General features: G+C 44.9%; 1 protein-coding gene and 1 long non-coding RNA gene across 6 annotated transcripts in view; one reads left to right on the top strand and one right to left on the bottom strand.

Annotated features, from left to right (window-relative positions):
- The window catches only part of STARD8 (StAR related lipid transfer domain containing 8), a 116,002-nt gene that overhangs the window by 9,834 nt on the left and 82,097 nt on the right, over window positions 1-24,071 (bottom strand). For 3 of the 5 annotated variants that reach the window (XM_019521098.1, XM_019521099.1, XM_019521101.1), the window contains 4 exons: window positions 16,169-16,240; window positions 12,114-12,195; window positions 5,271-5,334; window positions 1,173-2,593 (listed from right to left, as the gene is read on the bottom strand). In XM_019521098.1, coding sequence (XP_019376643.1) covers window positions 1,173-2,593; window positions 5,271-5,334; window positions 12,114-12,195; window positions 16,169-16,240 — 1,639 coding nt within the window. Of the gene's footprint in view, window positions 1-1,172; window positions 2,594-5,270; window positions 5,335-12,113; window positions 12,196-16,168; window positions 16,241-18,595; window positions 19,699-24,071 lie in introns of those variants that run through there. The other 2 variants (XM_019521100.1, XM_019521102.1) reach the window with 2 other exon arrangements.
- LOC109300461 lies at window positions 7,674-11,756 on the top strand. Its single transcript, XR_002098238.1, has 3 exons — window positions 7,674-7,837; window positions 8,731-8,884; window positions 11,299-11,756. It is a non-coding gene; the product is annotated as an uncharacterized LOC109300461 (long non-coding RNA).

Here is a 24,071-nt window from a genome sequence, read left to right as displayed (position 1 = left end):
GAGCTGAACACACTCAGTAGAAAGCAGCTCTGCCCAGCCTGGATGGTGCACAACTTTCCTCAAACCTTTCTGCTCTGACAAGGCCCATGCTCTGTTGGGGTGGATCTCTATGTGCAGGGAGATGTGAGTGACTGTCACAGCTGACTGTAATGGGAAACTGCCTAGCTAAATGCCCACACCCTCTTCACCAGCAGACAAGTTACCCTCCACTATTTAAATATGCAGGGCCTGATGAATTAAAGCAACAGGGCAGCTGAGTGGATGCCAGTTTTTTTTCAGAGAGGCAAACCATAAGATTAACGTCTTTAAGAGCAAATTCTTGGGCATTAATTTTCTGGTTTCCAAACAAATGATCTTAAGGAAAAGTGGCAAAAGCAAGCCTGGATGGATAAATTCAGGTTCTTCTGTGACACACTGAAATACCTGTGTACTTTAAGGCCACCACCTTGTAATGGCCAAACACTACATATGAATATTGCGTCCCTCCAGGAATACGACCTGTGTTTGTTTGGTCCTCTAGAGGGCACCAAAGACTCAAACTCTGGCTACTGTAAGCCTTCCAGGCTGGTTCTTGTTCAGAACATGCTCAGGAAGCAAATGTTTTGTTTTATTTTTACCAGGGTCTTCATTAGTTTCATAGCACTTCAGCCACGGTGAAATAATCAGCTGGTAGAGCTCAGTGTCCTGCACCTTGGTCAGCACCAGCCTACATGCCCAAGGAACATTATTCCAGGTTCTGGTGACAATAGGGACTACTGCAATAAGCAAATCATAGAGTGTTACCAGAAGAGGGTGTTATAGCTAAGGCAAAAGGGATTTCTCAGTAGAAATAATGCCTCTTGTACTGTTTGTCAGTGACCCTTCGTAGATTAGGCAAGAATAGCACTGATGCTTCTGAAGGAACCTGGAAGTAAGCTCTAGAGGAAAATAGGATGCAAAACAACACAAGGGTTGATGATCCTTAATATAAAACCTTCCTCTCCAGCGAGGAGACTCATGAGCTGCCAGGGGTCACATCTGGGATAAATTAGCCCCAGAATGAACCTCTACCTCACCCTTACAGCAATGAGACCATCTCTTTCATCCACTGGAACACAAGCTGCCATTAGGAGGAGTATCCAACGGGTGTCATCCCCAAGCCAACTGCTCAGGGATATGTCTGGCTGGCCTACCTGCAAGGTCTGGTGAGCGATGCTCCCACTCCTGAATCTCTGCGCTCCCTCATCTCGATCTCCTCAGCTTCGTTCAGGGAATGGCCTGTACTGCCAAAGTCGCTGGTGGAGGTGCCAACGTCAGACATGGACTGCTTTTCCAAGTTGAGACTGGACATAAAGGCAGGCTCCTCTCCCGAGTCTGTCTCTTCTTTCCTCTCTGCTTCCCCATCTGAGTCTGCCTTGACCTTCCTCTCTGCTTCTCTGCCTAAGTCTGTCTTCTCCTTCCTCTCTACTTCTCCACCTGAGTCTGTCTTCTCCCTCCTCCCTGCTTCACTGTCTTGCATAGGGATGATAGCCTGATACCAGCTGTCCACTCTCTCTACCAAATGCAGGACGTAGTCCAAGACAGAATCAAGCTGTTCTTTGCTGCTGGCACATTGGGGCACATTGTCGTACACACTCATTATGCTACTGATGGAGCTGCATGAATTCCGCCTCTGACGGGACCCACAGCTCGTTTGACGAGAGTCTGCCGAACCACTGCTACTGTCATCTAGGCTGAACTCTGAAAACTCCCTTGCTTTGTTCCCTGGTGTCCAGTTGGTCAAGGACCTGTCACACAGATGACACAAGCTTTCAATGGAGAGAGATTTGGGGAAAGTCCCTGGCTTGTGGTCTGCAGGAATGTGGATCAAATAGTCACTGTATGAATGCCACTGGTGGCTTTCTCTAATGGATGAGCTAGTGCCATTTACCAGGACCTTTCTACATTGCTCCAGGTCGACCCCACTGTGTTTCAGCTGACAGCCTGTTTTGCTGCCTTTTAAGTCTGATACATGGTCAACCCCATCTCCTCCTGACATAAACAGATCTTTGTCAAGGAGGGAGGGAGACATTCTTTGTCTGAGGGAGGTGGTCTTGGCAGCTATAAAGTCCCCGTTGACCTCCACAGAATCACACTCCGGTTCGACTGCTGTCTCATCGCTAGTGGCTTCCTTAGGTCTGGAATCAGTTTTCTCTTTTTTCTTCCTTCGGAAAGACTCTATCCTCCGTAGAAAGCTGCGAGACCTCCGCTTTTTGAGCTTATCCTTGGAGCTCCCAGTCTGGTCCTGGGATTTGTCTGTTAGAGACTGGGTACTAGAGGTGAAGGTAATGACTGCAGGGTCCTGGTTGGGTGACAGGTCAGGCATGGTGACCACGCTGCAGAGGGTGTCACCAGTACTGCCTGTGCTGGTATTGCTATGGAGTGAAGCAGCCTCCACATTGGTGCTGAGGTCTGTAAGGACACTCTCATGGCTGGATGCCTGCTTTACAGTGTTCAGCACCTCTGAACTGTGGGAGAGGGACTCAACAGAGCCAATTCTGGACCACCTTTTACTGTCCTTCTGGAAGGTCCATCGGTTGCTGATGGCACATACATCTTCATCCGAGTCTTCATTCTGCACCAAGAATAAGAACCACAGAGGATCAACACAGACCATCTGAATCATCATAACATAACCATGGTCCCCCTGAGTTTTGCAGGGCTACTTGGATCCACTAATAACCACATACATAAGAGAAAAGCCATAACACATCATCACAAACAGAGAAATGTACTCCATATGAGACACTGTAGGACACCAAACAAATCCATTTCACCTTTTATGCAGTTACATTTTGGAGGAGAGAGACAAAGCATTCATTGTTTTGTCCACTGCTGGGAAACTACTGCAGGGGGTTGCTCCCTATATTAAATTCCCAAGGGCTTTGTCCATTCTATTTCTAAATGTTTTTGTGATTGTTCCAGCTACTTCAAAAGGTTAGAAAGTAGAGAGAAGAAACACGGTCCTGTCCGGACTTCAAATATTTGTAATAGCACTGCGTGCCCTGCTGTTGTGCCTCTCTCTCCCACTGTCACTTTCACACAGCCAGTCCCTGAGCCTGCCTGGCATGAACATTTTTACGTTGTAGAATTAGAAGAGAAGGTTTCTCACCACACAATGAAGCGAGTCCTACAACAAACACTGCAGTTGCACCCAAGTGGGAGAGGGAGAGATGGAAGTATTTGCTTTTGAGATATATTAGTTTGTATTAAAAGTGTTTCTGGGTCACAGTTCGAGTGTTGGGACTCCTGGCCTGCTAGACCCAACAGACAACACAGAGGTCAGGCTGCATTTGACTTCTGGTGGCCCACAACTGTTACAGGATTTAAATCTCCATCTACTTTTTAGGAATCAAGGCAGATTTTGGGAAGGTTTGATTTGGTAGCACCTCTCCAAAATACAGAGAGGGGAATTTGGAACAATGGGTACCCATAGAAGCCATTTGTTCCATACTGATTTTGGTCCGCTGTATACAATAGAGCCATTATTTATCACTTATTAAAAGACGTACAGGGACCTCTGATGAATGTGCATCCATAATCTAATGGTAGTTACCAAGGACGCAAGGTAGTGTGCTACAGTAGAAAAGTAAGTGTAAGAACAGAGTCAATAAGAGGGGCAAATGGGCCCAAAGTGTCAAAACTATCTCTTTTTTCTTGCTGGAAATTTTTACCAAAGCTGAAAAACATGTGAACAGCTCTGCTGGAATGGAAACCAAGGAACATGCTACTTTGCTGGTGGAGAGGAGTACGAGTGGAGTAAAGTGCAATGCCTTGAAAAAACCATGCAAGGACAACCAACTGCCACCCAAACCCATTCTTGGACTAGAGTTTGAGATAGCAGTGTTTTTCCCCCCAGCCCACCTAAAGCTCTGGATATTTCTTTGTGACCTAGATGCTGGCTTCTTCATCTGATAGATCTCACAGCTGTTTTACTAACTCCTATCAGAAAACCATCAGCTACATTTATCCCTGAACACCACTGTCTTAGTAATAATCTATTCTGTATCTGGCATTTTGATTTTTAATACTGTTCCCTCATGACTCCAGAAATAATTACAGCACAAACAACTCAAAGCTATCCAAAAACCTCCTTTCCACCCTCATTTTCTTTCTCAGGTTGTTTGTGTCCTCGAGGGCTGGCGATCCGGACACTGGAACAATGCCCCAAACTCTGACCTTCCTGCAATTTTTGCAGGACAAGTGGAGACCTTCAGCTTCAAGGTGTTAAGCCTGCAGCTGCTATAGAGCCCAGGTGGGGCATGATCCTTATATAGCCACAGTAAACAACATATTCATAGTAGTGTTTTATTGTCCGAGACATATGGGGTAATTTTATTCACCCCAAGGGAATCTCCTCTGCAAAGCTAGGTTTCTTTATTAATCCATCCTGCTAAAGAACTGCTCAAGGAAATCCCCTTCTAGTTTATGTATAACAGTATGGCACTGCATTATGGCTCATCTAAAAGCAGCTGCAGACAGACTCTACCTCCCCCCTACTCCAGCCTGCTGCTTTGAGACAACTTCCCATCACCAGGAAATTTACAGAAGAACTCTGGTAGAACAGTAAAATATCTTATTATGGTGAATAAGAACAAGTTTGAGTGAGGTTTAGAGACAAACTACCTGAAGCATTTTTTTTCCAAGGTTCTCAACAATATGGAATTCACTGAAACAGGGTAAATGGAAATCCCAACACCAAGCCAACCATTGACAAGGGGGAAGGCATTACGCCCAAAACAAAAACAAAGGGGAGAAACCCAGATTTCACCAAGATTCCCCTGCCTGTGAGATCCTCAATTTGCCATCAGGAATTTGGTATCAAACAGAGAAACAGAAGCATTAAGAACAATACTAGAAGGCTCCCAGATAAAAGCCAGCTAAAGCACGTCCTTCAAAATCTGGTAGAACAGGTGTTCTCACATGTTCCCAACATTCACACTAATAGATTTTCTCCTGGATATCACCCCTTCCACTTGTGATAATGGAGCATTTTTCTCCTGACCCACCTCTCCTACCACCTGGGTATCACATAACATCTTTGTGGAAGCTACCATGATTATATGGAAATGTATTATTTGGTAGGGAAGATTTTTTTTTACCAGCTTTTTAATATAATTTAGGAGGCAGAAATGAGGAGGGGCAGCACCCTTTAAAAGCCATGGAGCGTACTTGGTTGCTACTGCACTGGAGCAGAACCCACTCCTTGCAGCTCTCTGGCCTTGCTGCACCCTTGCAGCCTCATGACTTACCTGTTTCTGCTCACAGTGCACTTCCAGCTTCATGGTGGCACATGTGTTCAGGGTCATCAGCCTCCTGCAAACAAACAAGAGAAGCATTTGTCTCCTTTTGGTCTCCTGCTACTACAGCTTTTTGAAAGGGCTCTTATGGCAGCATCATCACCTGTCCCTAAACAGCTGGGGATCAGATGGAAGCATGGAGATTGGGGGAAGGCAAAGCTCACTCCCAGTGGAGTACAGCCCTGATGGCCTGCTCAGCTGAACAAAGAATGGACTCCTCACATTTGCCTTTTGCACAAAATGAAAGTGCAAGCATGTGTGTCTTCGGCTTCCCAACTGAGGAGTTCAGACTGCTCTGACATGCCAGTGGTATAACACTTTCATCTCATGCCAAAGCCATTTTACAAGCATCTAAGTCAGAGAAATACCCCGCTCCTTTGTGATGCAGGTTCCTGGATACTCTGTATTTCAAGGACCTGCAATTACTCTAGTTACACCTATGTGTGCTCTAATTAGGGAATAGCACCCCTTCAAAGACCTACCTCTGACCACACACAGCACCCCAGCACATGACTGAGTTGTACATGGCCTGAGACTGCCTTCCAAATCCCATTTGCCACAGGTTCCACAAGCTACTTGCTCTGCTTTTTGAAGTTTCTCTCCATGGACACAAGTCAGCCCCATTCACTCATGCTGGAATGTAACTGTGTCCTCAGCAGCTGTTCTCCACAGACTGTCAGCCTGGACTGGGCACTTCAGGTCATGCCAGAGGAGTGCATTTAACTCACCTTGGTACTGAAGGGGTTATACATCTTAAATACAAAATTACCCTTTTCCTCTCAAGAAACCAATCCAACTCTTTTTTTTTTTTAAATCAAGATAGCCCTCTCCAAATACACCACCAAGCCCTGAGATTTTCAGAGTATAAATGAGAGAAGCCAGCAGCAGGAATTCTATAAATGTCACTGAACTAATTAAATTAGTAGGATTTGATTTAGTGACACAGTGCATTTGAAGATCATTTGAGGTTAGTGGCCTGACTTCAAATCATCTTCAGTCTACACCTGAATATGTGTTCATCATAACTGACAGGAATGCCAGGATTGGAGAGGTAAGGAGACTGGAGCAGGGATGAGGTCTATAGGCTGCAAGTCTGATGGGACACAGCAGGTTTTGCATTAGAATGAAAGCACATTGGCATAACTGTGTAGATGGGAAGGCTGTAGTTCAGGCCTGAGGTGATTAATCTGCCTGGGATCCAGGAACCCAGGACTGGAAAAGCAGAGTGAGCCCAGAAGTAAGACTGAGGTGCAGTGACTGGCTCGAGTGAAGGTCTGTATCAGCAGAGGATGCTACAGTTCAGAATGAAGATACAGAGCTGTGCAGGTCCTGGTTTAGATGGGTGGGTACAGGTGAAATGAAAAGGTGTTCAGAAGCACAATACTGCATATATCAAGGGCTGCTGCAGACCAGGGATTCCAGTGAACTGGCAGAGCAGGCCAGCTACAGTCTGCAACATAAAAGGGGAACTGCAGTCTGTCAGGACAGCAAGGCTCTGGAAGAGCTGACGGAGGGAGCCTGAACAGCTCCTGCCCATGTCAGGCTGGACAATGCCAAGACCTCACCAGTGCTTGCATCCTAAGCATGAACAGAGTGCTTCTTTCCAGTTACATCGTGCAGCCAGCCTGCTTGCTCCACCCCCTTGGTGACCTGACAATGGGATCCCGGGTAATTTCCTTGCTTTCCAAGGTTCCTGGGCACATTCCCATAAACCTCAGAAAGAGCTACAAAACCGGCTTGCATCAATTAGTGGCTCAGAGCCTATCTGCTCCCTCTGGTGTGAAAGGGCTTGGCTGTTGGTGTGTAAGACACAAGGTCCAGGCATGAGTTATGTCTGCGCCTTTGTGCATGGGAGCTCATTTGAGTGGTACACTGGGGAATACACTGCAGTTTGCTGGCTCAGTTTACAAAGCTGCAGGAAACAGCCTAAATGAAACAAAGGGCAGCTCATTGAAAGGTAATACAGAAATCCAATCAGCCTCTGCCTGTACACAAAACTGCATGTGCAAACCAGCATGAGAGAGAAAGGGGCAGAGACAGACCATCCTGACTGGCTTCCAGGAGGTGCCTTGACAGAGAAGTCCTAGAGACTGCCCATTCCTGTCCCAAGTGACTGACCCTAGAAGCGGTCCCTCCAGAGCACTGGGGGAAGCTGCTCTGTCACAGCCCAGGATGCATCTCCCTAGTGATAAAACAGAGAGGACTTTAACCCCTTGGGCCATGTCCAGACAAACGCGGCCGTGTGGCATATGGCGCCGCAGACACGTCTGCAGTGCCACATACCACACGCTCAATTGTTCTCTGCGCTGCAAGGGAGCAGCGTGGAGGGGGTTTCTGATCCCTGAATATCCAGGGGTCAAAAGGCCCACAGAGAAAAAAAGCAGAGCAGCACATGCACAGGCAGCACACGCTGCTCAAAGGAGGAGCCGGGTTACCTGGAACCACACTGCAGCTGCCAGCCAGGCTTCTTGCAGCAGAATTGCCACTACTGCAGCCCTGGGAGGCCCCCAGGACCACAGGTAAGGCTGCTGGTGGCCCCAGCCTCCCCTGCTACCCCCGGGGTAACTTACTGTGTGCCAGAGCACATGTGGCACAGGCGTTCCCCGGAGACAAGCAGCAGCTGTGCAAGGTGCACTGCTGCTAGTTGTCCCTGGGGTACTAAATGTCCACGCATGTCTGGATAATAGCAAACCCGGTGCCTTTCACCAGCAAAACATTCTGATGGGGAAAAAATCCTTGATTTTTCTAAAAGAAATGGGAAGAAAAAGTGGCAGCAGGAGGTAAAAGGAAACAGCAATGATCTGCCTCCCCGCTGAGGGTGTTTAATGAAATGCTCTAAGGTAGGGGAGGAAAAAAGCTGGCTTTGGGCATGAGGCACATGACCTACTTGCCTGTTATTAAGTCACTCAGGGCAGTCAACTAAACTGCTTTGACATTTAGCTGACAGAGGATTAAGCCTCGTTCACTTAACTCATTGTTTAGATTCTGGGCAATTTAATAACAGTTTCCCTGAGGAAGCTAGTAATATAATGGACAGTGTACAAGCAGGGAGGTAGAGAGAGATCCCACCAGGTGGGAAGGCAAATCCTCAGCATTAATTTAATTAAATCTCTGCTGAACTCTGTTGGAGACACCCATTTCCTCCCTGTTTGCTGAGATCCTGAGGAAAAGGCAAATGGCTATGAAACTGTCTGGGAAAGGTCTCAGGGCTCCCTGCAGGAAGTGGTTAGGTATACAAATCTGATGGACATTACACACTTATAGTTCCAAAGTGGTCTCCTGAATGGGTCTCAGAGAAGTTACGAATCAGTCTGTTTGCACGTGCATGAATGCAGGACTGAACCTGCAAATGAGCAGTGTATGAAACAAAGCCACAGAGATTCTGATGTGGGTTAATGTGCAAGTTCTGCAGGCACAAAATCTGACCTATCTGGGGAAATGAAGGCTCAGAGGCATGAGGTGACTCAGCCAATTGCCCTGCAGGAGTCGGTGACAGAGGCAGAACTAGAGTTCATGAGTTCCTGACTGCCACCACCACTTGAAACTGCTAGACCTTGCCCCTCCAGGTGTGTCTAGACTAGAGTTTGTGGTTCCAATTTTACCTAAGTTAATACATTGCTAATTAACTTGTACTAAGAGCTTTTGCAAAGGCTTGCTCCAGGGTGCAAAGACTATGTCTGCATTGCCAAAAAGGTGCCTTTTTGCTACCAGATGACTAATGCCCATAAGCTATCCTGCTTAAACACCTAAGGGGAGACAAGGCACTGTAATTTTTATTGTGAGATAGCTAGGTGGGAAATACAGTGTTAACTTCACCTGGCTACCTCAGTGTAAAAATTATAGCACCTCATCTCCACCGGGAGACACTAGGATGGTAAAGCAAGATAAGAAATGTCATTAGTTACCCTGTTGTAAAAGGAAAGCCACTTTTACACAGAAAAGATAAAAACAGAACTAAAAGTCTAAATTTATCATAGGGCTCAAGCTAAGTCTTCATTTGAAGGTCCCAAAAACTAGCTAAACTCAGAGTGAAGGTTTCAAAGAGATTCCAGCAACTGAACAGAAACCAGTAGTCTAATAATGAGAGGTCTGCAGTACTGAAGGACTGACAAAGACCCTGCATTCATAAGACCATAATGATTCCTGTGGTGAAGAAGGAAGATTTTCCACAACAGTTTCTATCCAGGATGGCAAAGGGACTTAGGTAGAAGCACAAGACATGGCCTTATGCAGAACAGGCAGCTGCAAGGCCAGCTGCATGCCCGGCCTGTCACCCATCTGGAAAGAAGTCAAACAGCCTTCCACTTTGTCCCTTGCTGGCTGGAGAAATTCAGAAGCAAAGGGATTATATTTACAGACTTTTGGCAGAATGAAAGAGATGAAACAAAGAGTGAGCAGGCATGTGTGCGCTAGCAGGGGAGAAAATGTGTGTATGGGATTTTGTTTTCTTGGAAGAGTTGCATACTAAATTTCCTTTTTTGACCTTCTAATCAGCTAAATGCTGCATGCGGCTGCCTTGTGTACCCCAGAGATTACATGATGGCTTTGGAAAGTCAGCCTGAGGCATTCCTATCTGAGAGCTGTGGCTCCATTTATGCCACCCACCATGCACACTCTCCAAAGGCACTGGCAATGATGCAGACTATTGCGAGCAACCACCTGAGCAGGCAGAAAGAACCTGTTCTAGGTTAGCAGGGCGAAACAACCCCAGAACAACACAAGCCACCCAAACACTGACACATGTGGAAGCAAAGAAACATAAAAGCTCTAACAGAAATAGATTGGAACCTGGGAGCTTCAAAAACCTTTCCACAGCACCCTTCCACATTTCCCCAAAGCTAGACCAAGGAGAGGTGCAGGGTGAAGCAGTTCATATCTACCCAAGAGAACGGTAACAGAGAATGCAGCCATCTCCATTAGAACAGCCTCAGCATGATAATTAAAGAAAACAGCAGCTATGCTTAAATATGGCTTCTGTTGCAGGTGTTGCACCAGTCAGAGAGGGAAAAAAGGGTCCTGTTCATAAATACCCATGCAAGCTTTCATCTATGAGGACAGTGCAGGGACATAGCTATGAGGAAGGATATTGGAATATAAAACAAAGGAGCTCAGACTCCTAAATCATTTGCAATTTGAAATTTGACTAAGAACAGAGGAATCATATACAAGGGATTTGACAGCCCTTTCCATTAAGTGTTTGGTCTTGGTCATGAAAACAATACTAAGAAAGACTACTGCTTAAATACCAGGACCGATCCTCTATCAAAAATATATGTATGGCATAGACTGGTGCTATTTTCAGCCCTCATGATATAAAGAGAGACATGCTTTCCAGTGAAGTACTATGTAGGTACTATTCCCATGCATTCAGACAAAGGAGTCCAATGTCTCTCAAGCCAATCACTTCTTATGCTCCTTAGTCGAAGCATCCAGAAAACTGTATAGTCCATGAAACAAAAGGGATCTATCACTAGTTTAGACTAAATCCACCAGAGTAGAATCAGCTGCAGCAAACAAACTTGCCCCTACAGGATTGCTGGGAGAGAATTCAATTCCTGACAAACTACTCAAGAGGATAACTGGCAGTCCTCTGGCATCTGGCATTTTACCTTAGTACCTTGTTCAATGCACATTTGCTTTCATTCACATGTGACATGCACACAAAAGTCAGCCAGGTGAAAAGCTGCACACAGATGGAGTGTCTGTCTATGCTAATGCAAATAAACAAAATGTCCTTTCTATAGCTTGAAGATGTAATTTCTTAAGCACTTTTCAATTGTGCAAGATATAACTAAGCCCCATTAATATATCTAAATCTATACAAAATATGCCACAGTGAAGAACTATTCATTTTCCTCCATACCCCATGTGGCGTGAGGAGATACTACACAGAAACTAACAATAAACAGTGGAGAATGGGAAGCTAGTTCAGAAAAAAACCCTAAGTTCTTTCACTGAATCTTTCCATGTTTCTAAACAGCAATCCAAGTGAAACCTTTTAGGAGAAGCTGAGATATTTAACTCCCTCATGTACCCCACCTCAGCTGAGAGCTACGTGATTTCTCCTCACCTCTGTACATGTGGCTAGAATGGGAAGGTAAACTAACTAGAAAGCAAAAAGCCATGAGAAGGCCTGGAAGCATAACAAGAGAAGCCTGATTCTGAAAACTGTACAGAAGATGCAACAGATGCAATAACATTCAGAGATGTGCCAGCTTCTGAGGTACAGATCCCAACCTGACCTTTGAATCCTACTATTAAGGGCATGATGCCCAACTTGACAAGACTGTCAATGCACAGACTTCCAGTGCGTAGTACTTGTTTCATTTCTAAATAGAGCCATAAGGAACTGGGAGTCCACAGGCAGAACATTTAAAAAATAAACCTATAGAGAAAGTTTTTTACAAGATGCTTCTACTGTACAAGAATTCGGTTTTTCCTCTAAACAGAACAAAGCCATTACTCATCCAGTGGAATAGCACATCCCAACCCCATGTTGTGCAGGTGAAGAAAACAATACTGAAAAAGTAAGGCATGACTAGAGGGAATCAGCATCAGGGACAGAGTGAGAACTGAAGTCCCCTGATCCCCCTGCCTCTCCTTTCTAGCCTCATACCTAATCCATTAAATTGTGTTGCCTCTATTATTTGTTACTCCTTTCTTAGGGAGTTTTGCTCAACTTGACGTTCCTGGTTAGGCACAATGCAGTACAGGGGAGCAGGAAGACTGATGCCTGAGGGGTCCTTGCTGTTCCTCTGTTCTTTGTATAACTTATTTTTTTGAGGTGATCTTTACCTGCACAGAGATGTGAGGGAGTCCTCGTCCAAAAAGCTGTGGTCAGTCTTCACAGAGGTGATATCAATAGGGAACAGCAAGGCTGAGGAAGAGAAGAGCAGGAGGTGGATTAGAGTCTCAGCTTGTGAATCACCAACTCCAACAGAAGACTAAGTGGGGATTTGGGGGAGAAGACAAGTGTGGAGACACAGGAGGAGGAGAGATGTGGAGAAAGAAGAGAAGGGAGAATAATGAAAGACAAATAGAGTAGAAGGTTGGAGGCCTTTTGAACTCCAACAACTTGCAGTGTAAATAAGGATATGTCTCTATGGCACAGCTGAGTGTTGCAGAAGGCTACCAGTGCTACTTCTGGACAAGCCAGCAAAGGTACTTGGAACAGTACTGCTAAATTAGCATGACACCCTGTCCAGACTAGTTAGCTCTGATACATAGTAGGGTGCACTACTGTGGGCAGAAAACCAGCTTTGCTGCATACCCAAACCAGCTCATTCAGGTATATGGTACTCTACTGTGTTAGGCAAACACCCCAAGAACTGAAAAATACCATTAAAGCTGGGGTAATACATCTACAGTGCATCACATTACCACATGGAGCACCTATCCCAGGAGAACACCTGCAAAATACTTGCTTCCCTGGGACCAAAGAGTGGGAGAGGGAAGCAGTGGTATCCTTCCCAGTGGGTCAGATACAATATGCCACTACTCAGTGAATAGCTCCAACCTGCCTTGGGAGTTTCCAAGGCAGAGTATTCAAAATACATGCTCCAAAAGGAAAAGTAAAAGGGCTAACCATACTCTCTGCCCACTGTCCTCCACTAGAAAGATGATCAGCTGCCGCACATTTTGGCACCTTCCAGAGGGCAAACCAGAGAAGATGGACAGAAGGCAGACTAGGAGAAAGATGAGCAGGCAATAGCTGGGGTCTCAGTGTCATGATGATGAGCACAGGAGAAATGCAGAGACTGGAAATATGGGTTAGACAAAGAGATGGTGCTGGAAAGGGAAAAACAAGGTATACAGGACAAAGGATGGGAATACCAGATACAAAACCAAAGATCACTGAGAAATGCCAACCCCGTTACTGAGCTTCCTATCTCACCTGCTCATTCTCAGACAGGCAGTTTCCTCCCTGCAGAGTAAATGCTCCAAGAGGAAGTAACCCTGACATGTCCTGCACCTCTGGGGAAAACGCTTTCCATTTTTTAAAACTGCCCCAATCATGAGCTCTAGCTGCTAAATCACACACTCCTTTTAGCAGCCAGAGAAGAAAATATTTTGCTCAGAACATTTGCTAGCAGAACTCCATACAGGTGTGGGAGACCCACGATGTGGACAGGGGCAGCCTAGGGGAAGGCAGTGCCATGCCAAAGACGCTCTGTTAAGCTTAGCAGTCCCTGTAGTGAACAAGCCATTTTAAGAGCTTAACCTGTGCACACCAGACAGCAGAATCCCACCTCTGAAACTGCCCTAGCTACACATCCACAGCAAGGCTCAAAACTATAACTTCATAAGGGGAGCAAAACTGTTCTATAATCAGTGACCATGGCACCAAGCTGATGCATCAGGACTTCCTCTACAGCCAGCTCTGGCAACTAAGGGCTCTGGGTTGAGCATAGCTGGTCTGCATCTCTCATTAGCATTCAGTGTGCCCACGGCTGTGGTTCAAATGAAGAATCTTCATCTCCCCCCAAAGGAAGGAAAAAAGAGAGGAGAACAAGATTGGGAGACAGCACTTACTGTGTTGCGATGCCCTTCTCAGACTGTTCTCCTTCCCTAACCCATCCTGAGTCAAGGAAGTGGTATGGGATGTGGACAGCACAGCAGCCCTAACATTATCACCCAATTTGCCCCAGCACTGACTCAAAAGACGTGAGTCAGGTCTCAGATAACAGACACATTTGCTGGCTTCCAGGCAGTTGCTGGGGGAGGGAATGAAGTTAGCACATGCTTAGAGCAGCGGTGTCTTTAAAGGCAACTATCACTGCCTCTCCATCTCTCTTAGGATCTTCCAAAAATACTGCATGATGGGTGCTAAGCACCACCCACGCAGATGAGTTCTGTATGGCAAGGTCCCTCTGCTCTTTTCCTGTTCCTTTTTAAGGTAGCTCTGCTTGAGAACCTACATACATGGTTGTACTTTACCTATCTCCTATGAGTGCAAAAGCCTAGCTGAAACTGAAGCTGTGAAGTGCAGGCTGCAAAACAGAATGAGACAGTAAGGGACTGATCTAACAAAGCCTAAGTTGAGACAGGGTTTTATTTCCCAGTATCTAGAACCAGATATTTGTCCCCCTTTGTATGAGTGAGTAGCAACCCAAAGGAACTGGACATGGACCTCACCTATAGAAATCTGGCCAGTCTCTGCACTGGGATACACAAGGAGGTCACCCTTAAAATAGAAAGTAGGAACAAACAAGCAGCCTAGGAAGCTATCAGTGAAGTGGCATTTTGTATGCATAATGTGCTTGGAGGAGATGAGTGGAAGTGTCTAAACTGAACAATAGCTGGCTTTGCACCCTGCCTAAAGGCTCAGCTTCCACCTATTGTTCTAGCCTTCTCTTTCCCTAAGCTAGCTTACGCTAAAGCTGCAATTATTCAACACAGGCCACCTACAGCGGGACCAGTGGCCTCCACCATCTCTTAAGGTAAACAAAGTAAGGAGACAGGCTTTGCAAGGGTTACTTTGTGAACTGGGCGTGTGAGAAGCAAGTCTGTTGGACGTATCCAGCCATTCTCTCTTCATATGTCCTTCCCTTCAGGGACCCCACAATAAAGTGATGTGAGTGGTTTCAAGCAATGATCTGCTGCATGCTTGGAGAGTGCATAAATCTTGCTACTAACTAGTGAGCGGGGACAGGACACTGCCACCAAGGACAACTAAGTACAGAGAGGAAAAATATTCATTCCCACTCCTGTGCTACACCAAGTTTAGCTGTACATGTGTCACCGCCTCCAGAAAACACTTATTAAAATACTTGGAGACAACGTTATCTATTCAGACTGGTCTTTCTCTGGCCTGGCCAGGCATCTTGTGAGCTTTCTAGCAGCACTGCTTGAAGGGGAGAGGTTCAGGAATGCTGAAAGGACAATAGTGGGACCAGTTCTCCAGACCTCTGTCATGTTGGAAGGTTTAAAGTTGTAACATACAATCAAACAATTAGTGAATTGCCCTCTCTGTCTCTTCTTTCCAGACTGGCCTCAGTGCTTTGAAAAACCTGTAGTGACGACCTGCATCCAAAGACACAGAGGAAAGAACCACACACAGAAGGCAAAAATTCCTGAAACCTTCAGGTGGGAAGGCCTGGAATGCATCCCCATGGTCTGAACAGGACCACACAATCAAATTTGGCTCTCTACATCTGAGTCTTGTCACCTGAAACCCTGCCAGAGCAACCTAGCACAATGTCATCCTGGGTCAGAGCACATAATTAGCCAGTGACCCCCTGACAAAAACAGTTGAGCAGCCACTGTGAAGACCCTCCTGAATCCCTGTTACTCACACATCTCTAAGCTTCAGCTACCAGCTACTCTGAATCTAGGTACACAGGATTCATCCTCTACATCAGTGTTTCTCAACCTGTGGGTCAATATATGAAAGGGTTGCAAACAAACTTTAAAAAATGGGTTCTCTTTTAAAGGAGCTTGAGGCCCTGCATGCCCTACACACCCACCCCCTGCCCCACACACTGGGGAGCAGGACTGGCCACTGATGTTTACAAATGGGTCTTCATACAAAAAAGGTTGAGAACCACTGCTCGATACCGACAGAAGGCTCCTCTGAATTCTCTTGTTTGTCTGTCTTTACAGTCACCCACACCTGACACCTGGGCATTTGCCTTTGGAGCCCATTATCCTGCCCCAAGTACTGGCCCAAGAGAGGAAAAGGGCTTGCTTTCTCTTCTTGAAAGTTAAGAGCTGTCTCAGGACTTCTCCCAGCTGGAGATAGCTCAGGAATTCACTAGCAAAGACCTGGATGGCAGGAAGTGAAAGGGGAGATGAGCAAATTAACGCTTCTCCCATTGCTACCCCAGAGAATACAGCAGAGGCAGCCTTACCTTCATAAAGCTGTGCATACTGAGGAAATCCTGCTGCCCGCAGCCAGTCACAAGCCTCCTTGGCCTTGATTTCTGAAACAAAGCAAATTAATTAGTTTGAGACTCTCAAGCATCCAGAGACATTGCATTAACTCCAAAGAGCAGCACTGTGCATGAGACGCTGGTTCACTCCACACGTGTTCAGATCACTACTCGTGGCCATGAAACCATTTTTAAAGCACGTAAGCCAAAGTCAATGGTATCTCCATAAAATGGGCTGTTTAAAAACCATGTATCCCTTTTGGTAGCAATCACTCCAAAAGCAATGGTTAGCATGTTGTTGGTCAGCTGGAGACCACATCAAGAGCTTTAAGAGCACAACCCAGACAGCACTTTTATGGATCCTGGGGCTAGCCTTTATTAATTTTACATGGAATAAGATCAGTGGTGAAGGGAAACTGGGGCCAAAGCTGCTGTGTGGCAATTCTGAGTGGCAGAAGTGCAGTTTCTCCCTCTCTACTAGAATCAGTGGCACTAGCATAGAATATGGTGCTACTTCACAAGGGTAGCAGAATCAGGGTCGCTGTAGTTATACCATGAGGGACCTGCCTCAGACCCCTGCACTGAAGTATGGCTAGTGGCCTGATCTCCAAAACCTCTAGCCACGCACAGCCGCCAAGTTCTACAGCAGCTCTGAGAATCAGACCTTAGGGCAAGAACCCAGCGTGCTGCTCTCAAGCAGACAGACAAAGCTTGTGAAATGAAAAGCAGGACAATTAAGAGGTTTTCTGTAGACTTTAAAGGGGTCCAGCTGTGAATTATTGACAGTGCTGTCAGTGTTTCTTCATACATGGCCTAAAATGTCTCTTGATGACTCAATACAACAGCCACAGACAATTTAGCTTCTGGGAAGTTCTTGCAAGTTTCAGAACTTGTGGAGTTAGGAAAAATCAGCGAAATTCCCAAGCAACTAGGGAGAGCTGTTCTCTGATGTCGGGAGTCCCACTGCTTAGTAAGATTCAAGTTTGTGATCATGACCAACACTTACTGTAAAATACAGAAACCCTTACTATAAAATTACTGCAGATTTTTCCCTGCCCATTTCCCTGTTTTGCAGCAGCTCTGTAGTGATATTGATATGCATATGGCCAGATCAGGCAAGAGCATCTTGAAATAAACCACCACAAATGCCGTTACTCACACCAACCAAGAGTACTCGATGTGTTTATTCAGGACTTGAAAGAAAAAGCACAAAACAAACATTTCAGTCAGGACTGAGCCAAAACCCTGGACCTGGATACCTCTGAGCTTTGGGGAAGAAGGTTTGGTAAAGAAATATGGATCTGGATCCAACTTTTGCAGCTGTTCCTTAACTTTACAACAGGTCAAACCAAACCCCTGGCTCTGAATCCACCCAAATGTTGAAGAGTTCAAAAGCCACAGGTTCAAATCCAGATCCACTGTGGGCCCTTGGTCAAGCTGTCTTCTTAAAAATTAAGCTAAAGTTATTTTGGAAAGTGCATGCGGGAATGTCTTGCTCCCCCAACTCACATCAGTCACTAAGTGGATAATATATACATTTTGGAACAAGGCAACACAGAAAAGCATGCTGCCTGCAAACTGCAAAGCTTAGAAAAAACAACCTGAAGTCAGTGCTTTATGATCCCTAAGAAGGACCACATCGTATGGCTGCGATTCCTCCCGTCCTCGTTCCCCACCACTGCCCTTCTTGCACAATATATATTTCCAGAAGAAATAAAAAATCAAATTTTGTTTCTTGTTTATGAAAGGAGAGAAAACATGTACTGGCAACCTAAGGGCGCTGTGCTTAATTGACCACAAGGGCTAAGAGGAAAGCAGGTCATTTCTAGTTTAAACACTTGCTATACGTTCCAAGACCCCATCAGGATGACCCTTGCCTGTATGATTGCAAATTAAATCATGTTGTACCTTCCTTTTCCCAGAGGATTATTATTAAAAATATGAGTCTTTTAACTAAGAACCAGAAAAAATTCCAGATTGCATTTTAATTCTCTTCAGCCATTAAAGATGATAGCCTGAAGGCCATGGACAGCAAAGTCCTCTTTTATCCATAGAGCATATACTGCCCAGGAAACATCCAACCTTCCTATAAACATCCTCAAAGATGCCTTCCCTGGGAGGAACCCTTAGCAGAACTTAAAATCCCTGCGGCACTTCCAGTCAAGAATCTGAGGAATTAGATGAGGGAGCCAATAGCACCTGCAGTTTTTCTGATGTAGCTATCAGTCCACCAAGAACTAGACCAAGCCCCTCATTTCACATTGGTCACCAAATAAAATCTAGATATTTTTCTTTAAGGCAAATGCTGTAAATAAGAATTTTTCTAAAGAGAAAAATAAAGGAATAAAGACCAGCCACAAAAATATTTTTTTGTTTTTTTGGCACATGCTGTTGTGCTGAGCTTACCCCTTAAGGTAGACAGATTGAATTGATAAAATAATATTGCAGAGCTGATGCTGAGCAGGTCTGATCTACCACACATGCAACCTCCGGGACTCAAAGAAGCAAAAACATTGGCACAACAGTATTTTCTTCAAGTAATATTCAAGTTGCAGGCAGACGTAGGCGACAAGACAGCAAAAGGCCGTGGAATCAAAGAATTCTCCATAAACTGAGAAAAGCTGCCTTCTGCTCCTCCACAAAGGCAGGGAGTGGTGTGTGCGCAGTAGGCAGGTCTGGGATCCAAGTGAACTCTACTTCACATCACCAGTGGAAATATGAAGTCAGAGAGCAACATTTCCTTCCCCTCCAAGCAAAGTGGTTCCAATATACACTGAATGGAGGAGGGGATAGAGAAGCGAGAGGAAGTCTGAAATGTGCCTTTCTTTTAGGCGGCTGCAAACAATTTCACATGTCTTTTAAAGTACAGTATTCACCCCGAAATGATGAAACCTGTGTTTTATCCCAAACCACTTCTTATAAGAAAGGATTCTAGAGATCAAATACACTAGAAACAGGGTGACAGACTCCACCCTGACCACACAGGATAATCTCCACCAGCACCACTGCAGGCACTGGAAAAATTTCAAAGCATCTCCATGCAGGCCAAGAGACTGCAGTTGATTTCCGCCTTTACTCCCACCCCTTACACAAAAAATACTTTCCCGAGGAAATCCTGGAAAGGATCTTTCCGAGGCCTGATAAGAAACACTAGAATAATATTTATGATAACACAACCGGATTCCAAGCTGCCTACCAAAGGAAAAGCATCATGGTAGGACCCAGAGCAATGAAACAGGTGCGTGAGCTGCAGCATCCAGAAAAGTTAGTGCCCAATCTCCAGAAGGATTTCTCTCTCTGTCTCAGAAATAAAAAGCCACCCCGCAAGGCCCTTACATCCACAACTGGCCAAGAGGGTCACTATCCCCTGTGGAAGGGGCAAAATATAGATTTACTTTGAAAAGAAGGAGTGAATTCTGTTTCCTAGTATACCAGAGGAAAAATCAGAAAACTCCACCATGCATGAAAACCATTAGCACTGCCCAGAATAATGCCCTCCTCATTCTTCAGAAATGAATTAATAATATTACAACATGCACAACTCTTCCTGTGTCTTCCAGTGCGTCTGATTTTTGTGTAAGTCCATAATGCAGACTTGTTGGGATCAACCTTATTTTGCATATTGTGGGGCTAATTTGTAGAAAGTAGCTAAAGATACCTGGAGACAGAGTTTACAGTTTCTCTGTAAACTGACACCACATCCAGTTTCATTTTTCTTGTTCTTGATGGAATTATTAACATAATTTTCCTGAAATCTATTTCCTTGAAACTCCTACACAGATAATTAACACCACATGAAGATCCATAAAAAGATATCAGAATTAACCCTGTTTCTATTTTCATTTTTTTTTCTCGTTCCAGTGAAAATAGAGGGAAATCATTACTTTTCATTATCTTCTTGTTAAAGTGGGCTGCTGTTATATTTTGTTTTCTACTGACAGTAGCCACTAAGTAAAAAACAGGAAGAGAAAGTGACTAGAATCAAAGTGAAATTGTCTCTAGTTTCACCACTGAAAGTAAAAGAAAAAAAAAAAAGAGATTAATATAAATACTGAAAGAAAAAGAATAATCCCTGTGGTTATTACTAGCACAGATCATCCCATTTCCTTTTTATAGAGGAATTTTATGTTGATGCAACATGCTGGTGAATGTGTGTTATAGCTCCCTGTGCCTGACCCACTGCTGCTCTGTATCCTAGCTGTTTAGGTCAATATGCAACTGTCCATTGCTTTTAGTTCATGACCGCCATAGTTTGTTCCCAGTGGTGTTAGACAAGATAGCAGCCACTGCACTAAATAAGCAATGACTGCAGAGAAAATACACTGGGTGGGCAGGACGCTCTGCTCCCATCCCACTCAGCTTTCTCTTGGTGAGATCAGGGGAGGGGGGAGGCAAAATGTTGCCAAGAACTCGGAAAGATCATGACAGGTCAGCGCGCTTTTAACACTACATACTCCTATTCAAAACCTCTGGGCTTCTCTCACAAATCAAGTTTGCACAACTAACAGGGCTAACCACTGTGTAGCACACCGCAGCACCCTTGAAAGGATCTTGCGGCATCCCAGTGCACCATGACATTCTGGTTGAGAATTGCTGTTTTAGCGATGCAGCACAGCAGCCATGATGCTCAGGAATGGCAGGGGCAAAGACAGTTTTAAGCAAGACAATGAATCACAGGATTTGCTTTATGGGCTGCAGCACAGCTCAGAATCTGCGGATTCAGGCACAACCAACCCCGTAGTTAGTGCACACCGCTTACTGGAGACTGTGGAGCACAGCAGATGGCTGGTTGGACAGACCCAACTCTGTAGCCACACTAGCACAATTCTCTCCCAGCCACCTGTGGTACAGGCAGATGCCTACCTGCTGTCCAAGCAGCATACACAAGCTGTGCTGGGGGAGGGCGTACTCAATCTCTCCCTCAAGAGTTTTTAGGGACCATGGAAAATCCTATCCCAGGATAGACAATAAGCTTGCTAGTAAAACACGAGGGAGACAATAAAATATGGACAATTGAAGACAAACGAGGCTCAAACACTGGAGGCAAATTGAATTAAAGAATAAAAACCATTTCCTGAAGTTCCAGCTGTGCACTTTCCCTTTAAAAAAAAAAAAGAAAAAAAAGAAAAAGGTACAAGCAACACCCCATGAGCCCAGAATTTCTATGCAAGTTTCCAAATTCCCCATAAAAAGTCCCACATAGGCAATTAGTGTGTGAAAAAGAAAACCACCTCATAAAACTGCCCATACATTACATAATGGAAAGCGATGAAATCAGATGCTGGGCAGATGTGAGTGGGAGTGCAGTCTCTTTTTATTAGACTCCAGCTCAGCTCCAGTTTTAGGGCATGTAGCACTTTTGGGTGGTTTTTCTTTCCATCCTGGTTTAAAATAAGCTATTACATAAAAAGTAGAATTCATGTTTTTCCCTAGTCTGTAAACATAAGCGTCTTCTGATTTGTTATGGAACCTACAGAAAAAATCCTGGTATGTCCCCTGAGCCAATGGGGTATCCACCCATCTGTTACTTAAGAAGCCTAAGATCTGAAATAACCATTTTACATATAGGACTCACGTCCAACCTCTGCTAAACACATTGAGCTAATTTCATTCCAGCTGTAACTGCACTGGGATTACAAACTGAATTCTACCTATGATGCCCAGTTCTGTCTTCATTGATGCAGATACACCCTCACTGAATTTGGCACTAACTTGGATCCCAAGTATCTCTGAAAGCAGAATGTATCCCATTAGGTGTCAAATATGCACATTTCTGTCCTTACAGCATATACTGAAGATGTGTGTGTATGCATTCATTTGTACATACACATACATATATACACATGTACACATATACTATGCACAATATAAACTCACTGATTCTCCTCTCACTTAAACTAATGTAACCCATCTTCTGGAGTTACCCCTGATAGACACCAGTGTGAGGGAGAAGAGACTGTGGCTCTGCACATCCTATTTATATGAGCGCAGAGGAAACCAAGCAAATGGAATTATTCCACCCCTGCCCCCACGACACCTAGCATTACAGGAGTGAATAATGATGTGATATTGCAATGCTACTGTCTTCCAGCTATGAGCTAAACAGTGTATGTGCTCCCACCCACACCCCCATGGGTTTTGGAAACCAGTTCTGAATGTTGCAGTCTGGAGTCCTCTATTATACACACGTGGTATGAGGAACAGCTTTTTAGCATGGGAGACACGTGCCAAGAGCTTACATCCTGTAGCCCAGTAGCATTCACCATCCACACTTGGATCAGAGACTCCACACTTTGGTGCATATCATGGATAAAGAGCAATAGATTTCACCTTTTTATGAAACTCTCAGTACAATCCACCAATCCTCCTACATTTCAACAGACACAGGCACAGATACAGTCTCCAGATAGGAATAAGAAACTTTACTGGTCACTCTCCCATATACGGTGGATCTCCATAATTAACTTTCACACAGTTTCCAGGATTTGCAAGCCTTGGGAACAGTGCCCTGCTGCACTGCCAACAAGGGATTTTTCAAATACCTCCCTCGCACTCCAGCCTTGAAATATGTTGTCTGCTTTTAACAGCACCGATTCCATCATGACTGAGGAACCCTCGAGAGTCTAAAGCACTGGCAGGAGGAACGTCAACAGAGGGTGGCCACGGTTCCAGCCTGGACAGAAGCTGGAGTTGCAGTGGAGGAGGAGGAAGAAAATGAATGGCAAAAGCAACTCAGTTCACAGTGTAAGCAGCAGATTAGTTTACTGTTCATATCCAAGACATGTACAGTACTACGCAGTATAAACATGAAGAGTTGTCTGGGGGCAGAAAGCTCTTTCAGGCAGCTGCAACAAACTGCTTAATCACAGAATAGTGCCAGGCATATGTGTGCGCACGTTTATACACGAGAGAGATAGCCATGTGCATTTTTAGGGGTTATGAGGTCCCTCCCTCTAGAATTCCCTTATTTGCTTCACCGACTAAACATCCTTGCAGCTAAGGAATGATGGATATCACTCGCTGGAGTTCAGCTTCACTGATCTTGAGGCAGCCAAGACTCATGGTCTAACTCCAGTGAAAGCCAACTTTTCTGGCAGGAGCACCCATAGATTAGTGCTACAGTCTCCCCAAGTGCCACTCCAATTCCTTTCCCCATCCAATTTGCTGCTCTACCTTGTGCTCCCTGCCCTACTTGCTGCTCTGCTGTCTGTCCCCTCCCCGATTTGCTGCACGTCACACGCAGAGACTGTCCATGAAGTTTGTGGCACACACAGTGCAGGTTGCCACCCCTGTTCTACTCTTCTCTTTGATTCTGAAAGCCTGGTAAAGGCACTAAAATCCATCATGCAGGAAGGAAATCACCAGATCACTAGCATTTCAGCTGCCTGTCTGGGGGTGCCTAAGCATCCCAGCAGCATTGCAAAGACTCAGTAATAAAGTATGCATTAAATGCTCCAAAAATAAAATGTACTGCTATTGCTTGGATAAATTTGAGTTGAAAATGCCATTCTGTGCACATATAGGAGTCTACTTCCTCTTAAAATAGGCCTATGGACCAAGCATGCATCCATGATCCTGCTGATCAAAGCAAGCAGTGGTTTTTACTTCAGTTGCTATATTACTGTATTTATTTGCATACCACACTCAACTTCTCATAAAATTAACAACTAAAAATTTGGTAAAAGGAAAGATCTTTTTTTCTTCATTCTGCCTCCCCAAAACAAAGTGTGTGTCTTATCTGAGGGTACATGGTATGAGAATATGGTATTTGGTGAGCATGCTACCCATCATAACTCTCTTTTTTCATCTTTTAAAAAAGAAAAGAAATTCAATGAGAAAAATCAAAGGGCAATCCCACCACACTGAAGGCAAAATAAAGAAG

This window comes from Gavialis gangeticus, unplaced genomic scaffold, assembly GCF_001723915.1.
Source record: "Gavialis gangeticus isolate Ggan-Ray unplaced genomic scaffold, GavGan_comp1, whole genome shotgun sequence".
Taxonomy (NCBI): Eukaryota; Metazoa; Chordata; order Crocodylia; family Gavialidae; genus Gavialis; species Gavialis gangeticus.
Note: the sequence above shows the minus strand (reverse complement) of the source record. Positions and strands in the feature narration are given on the sequence as shown.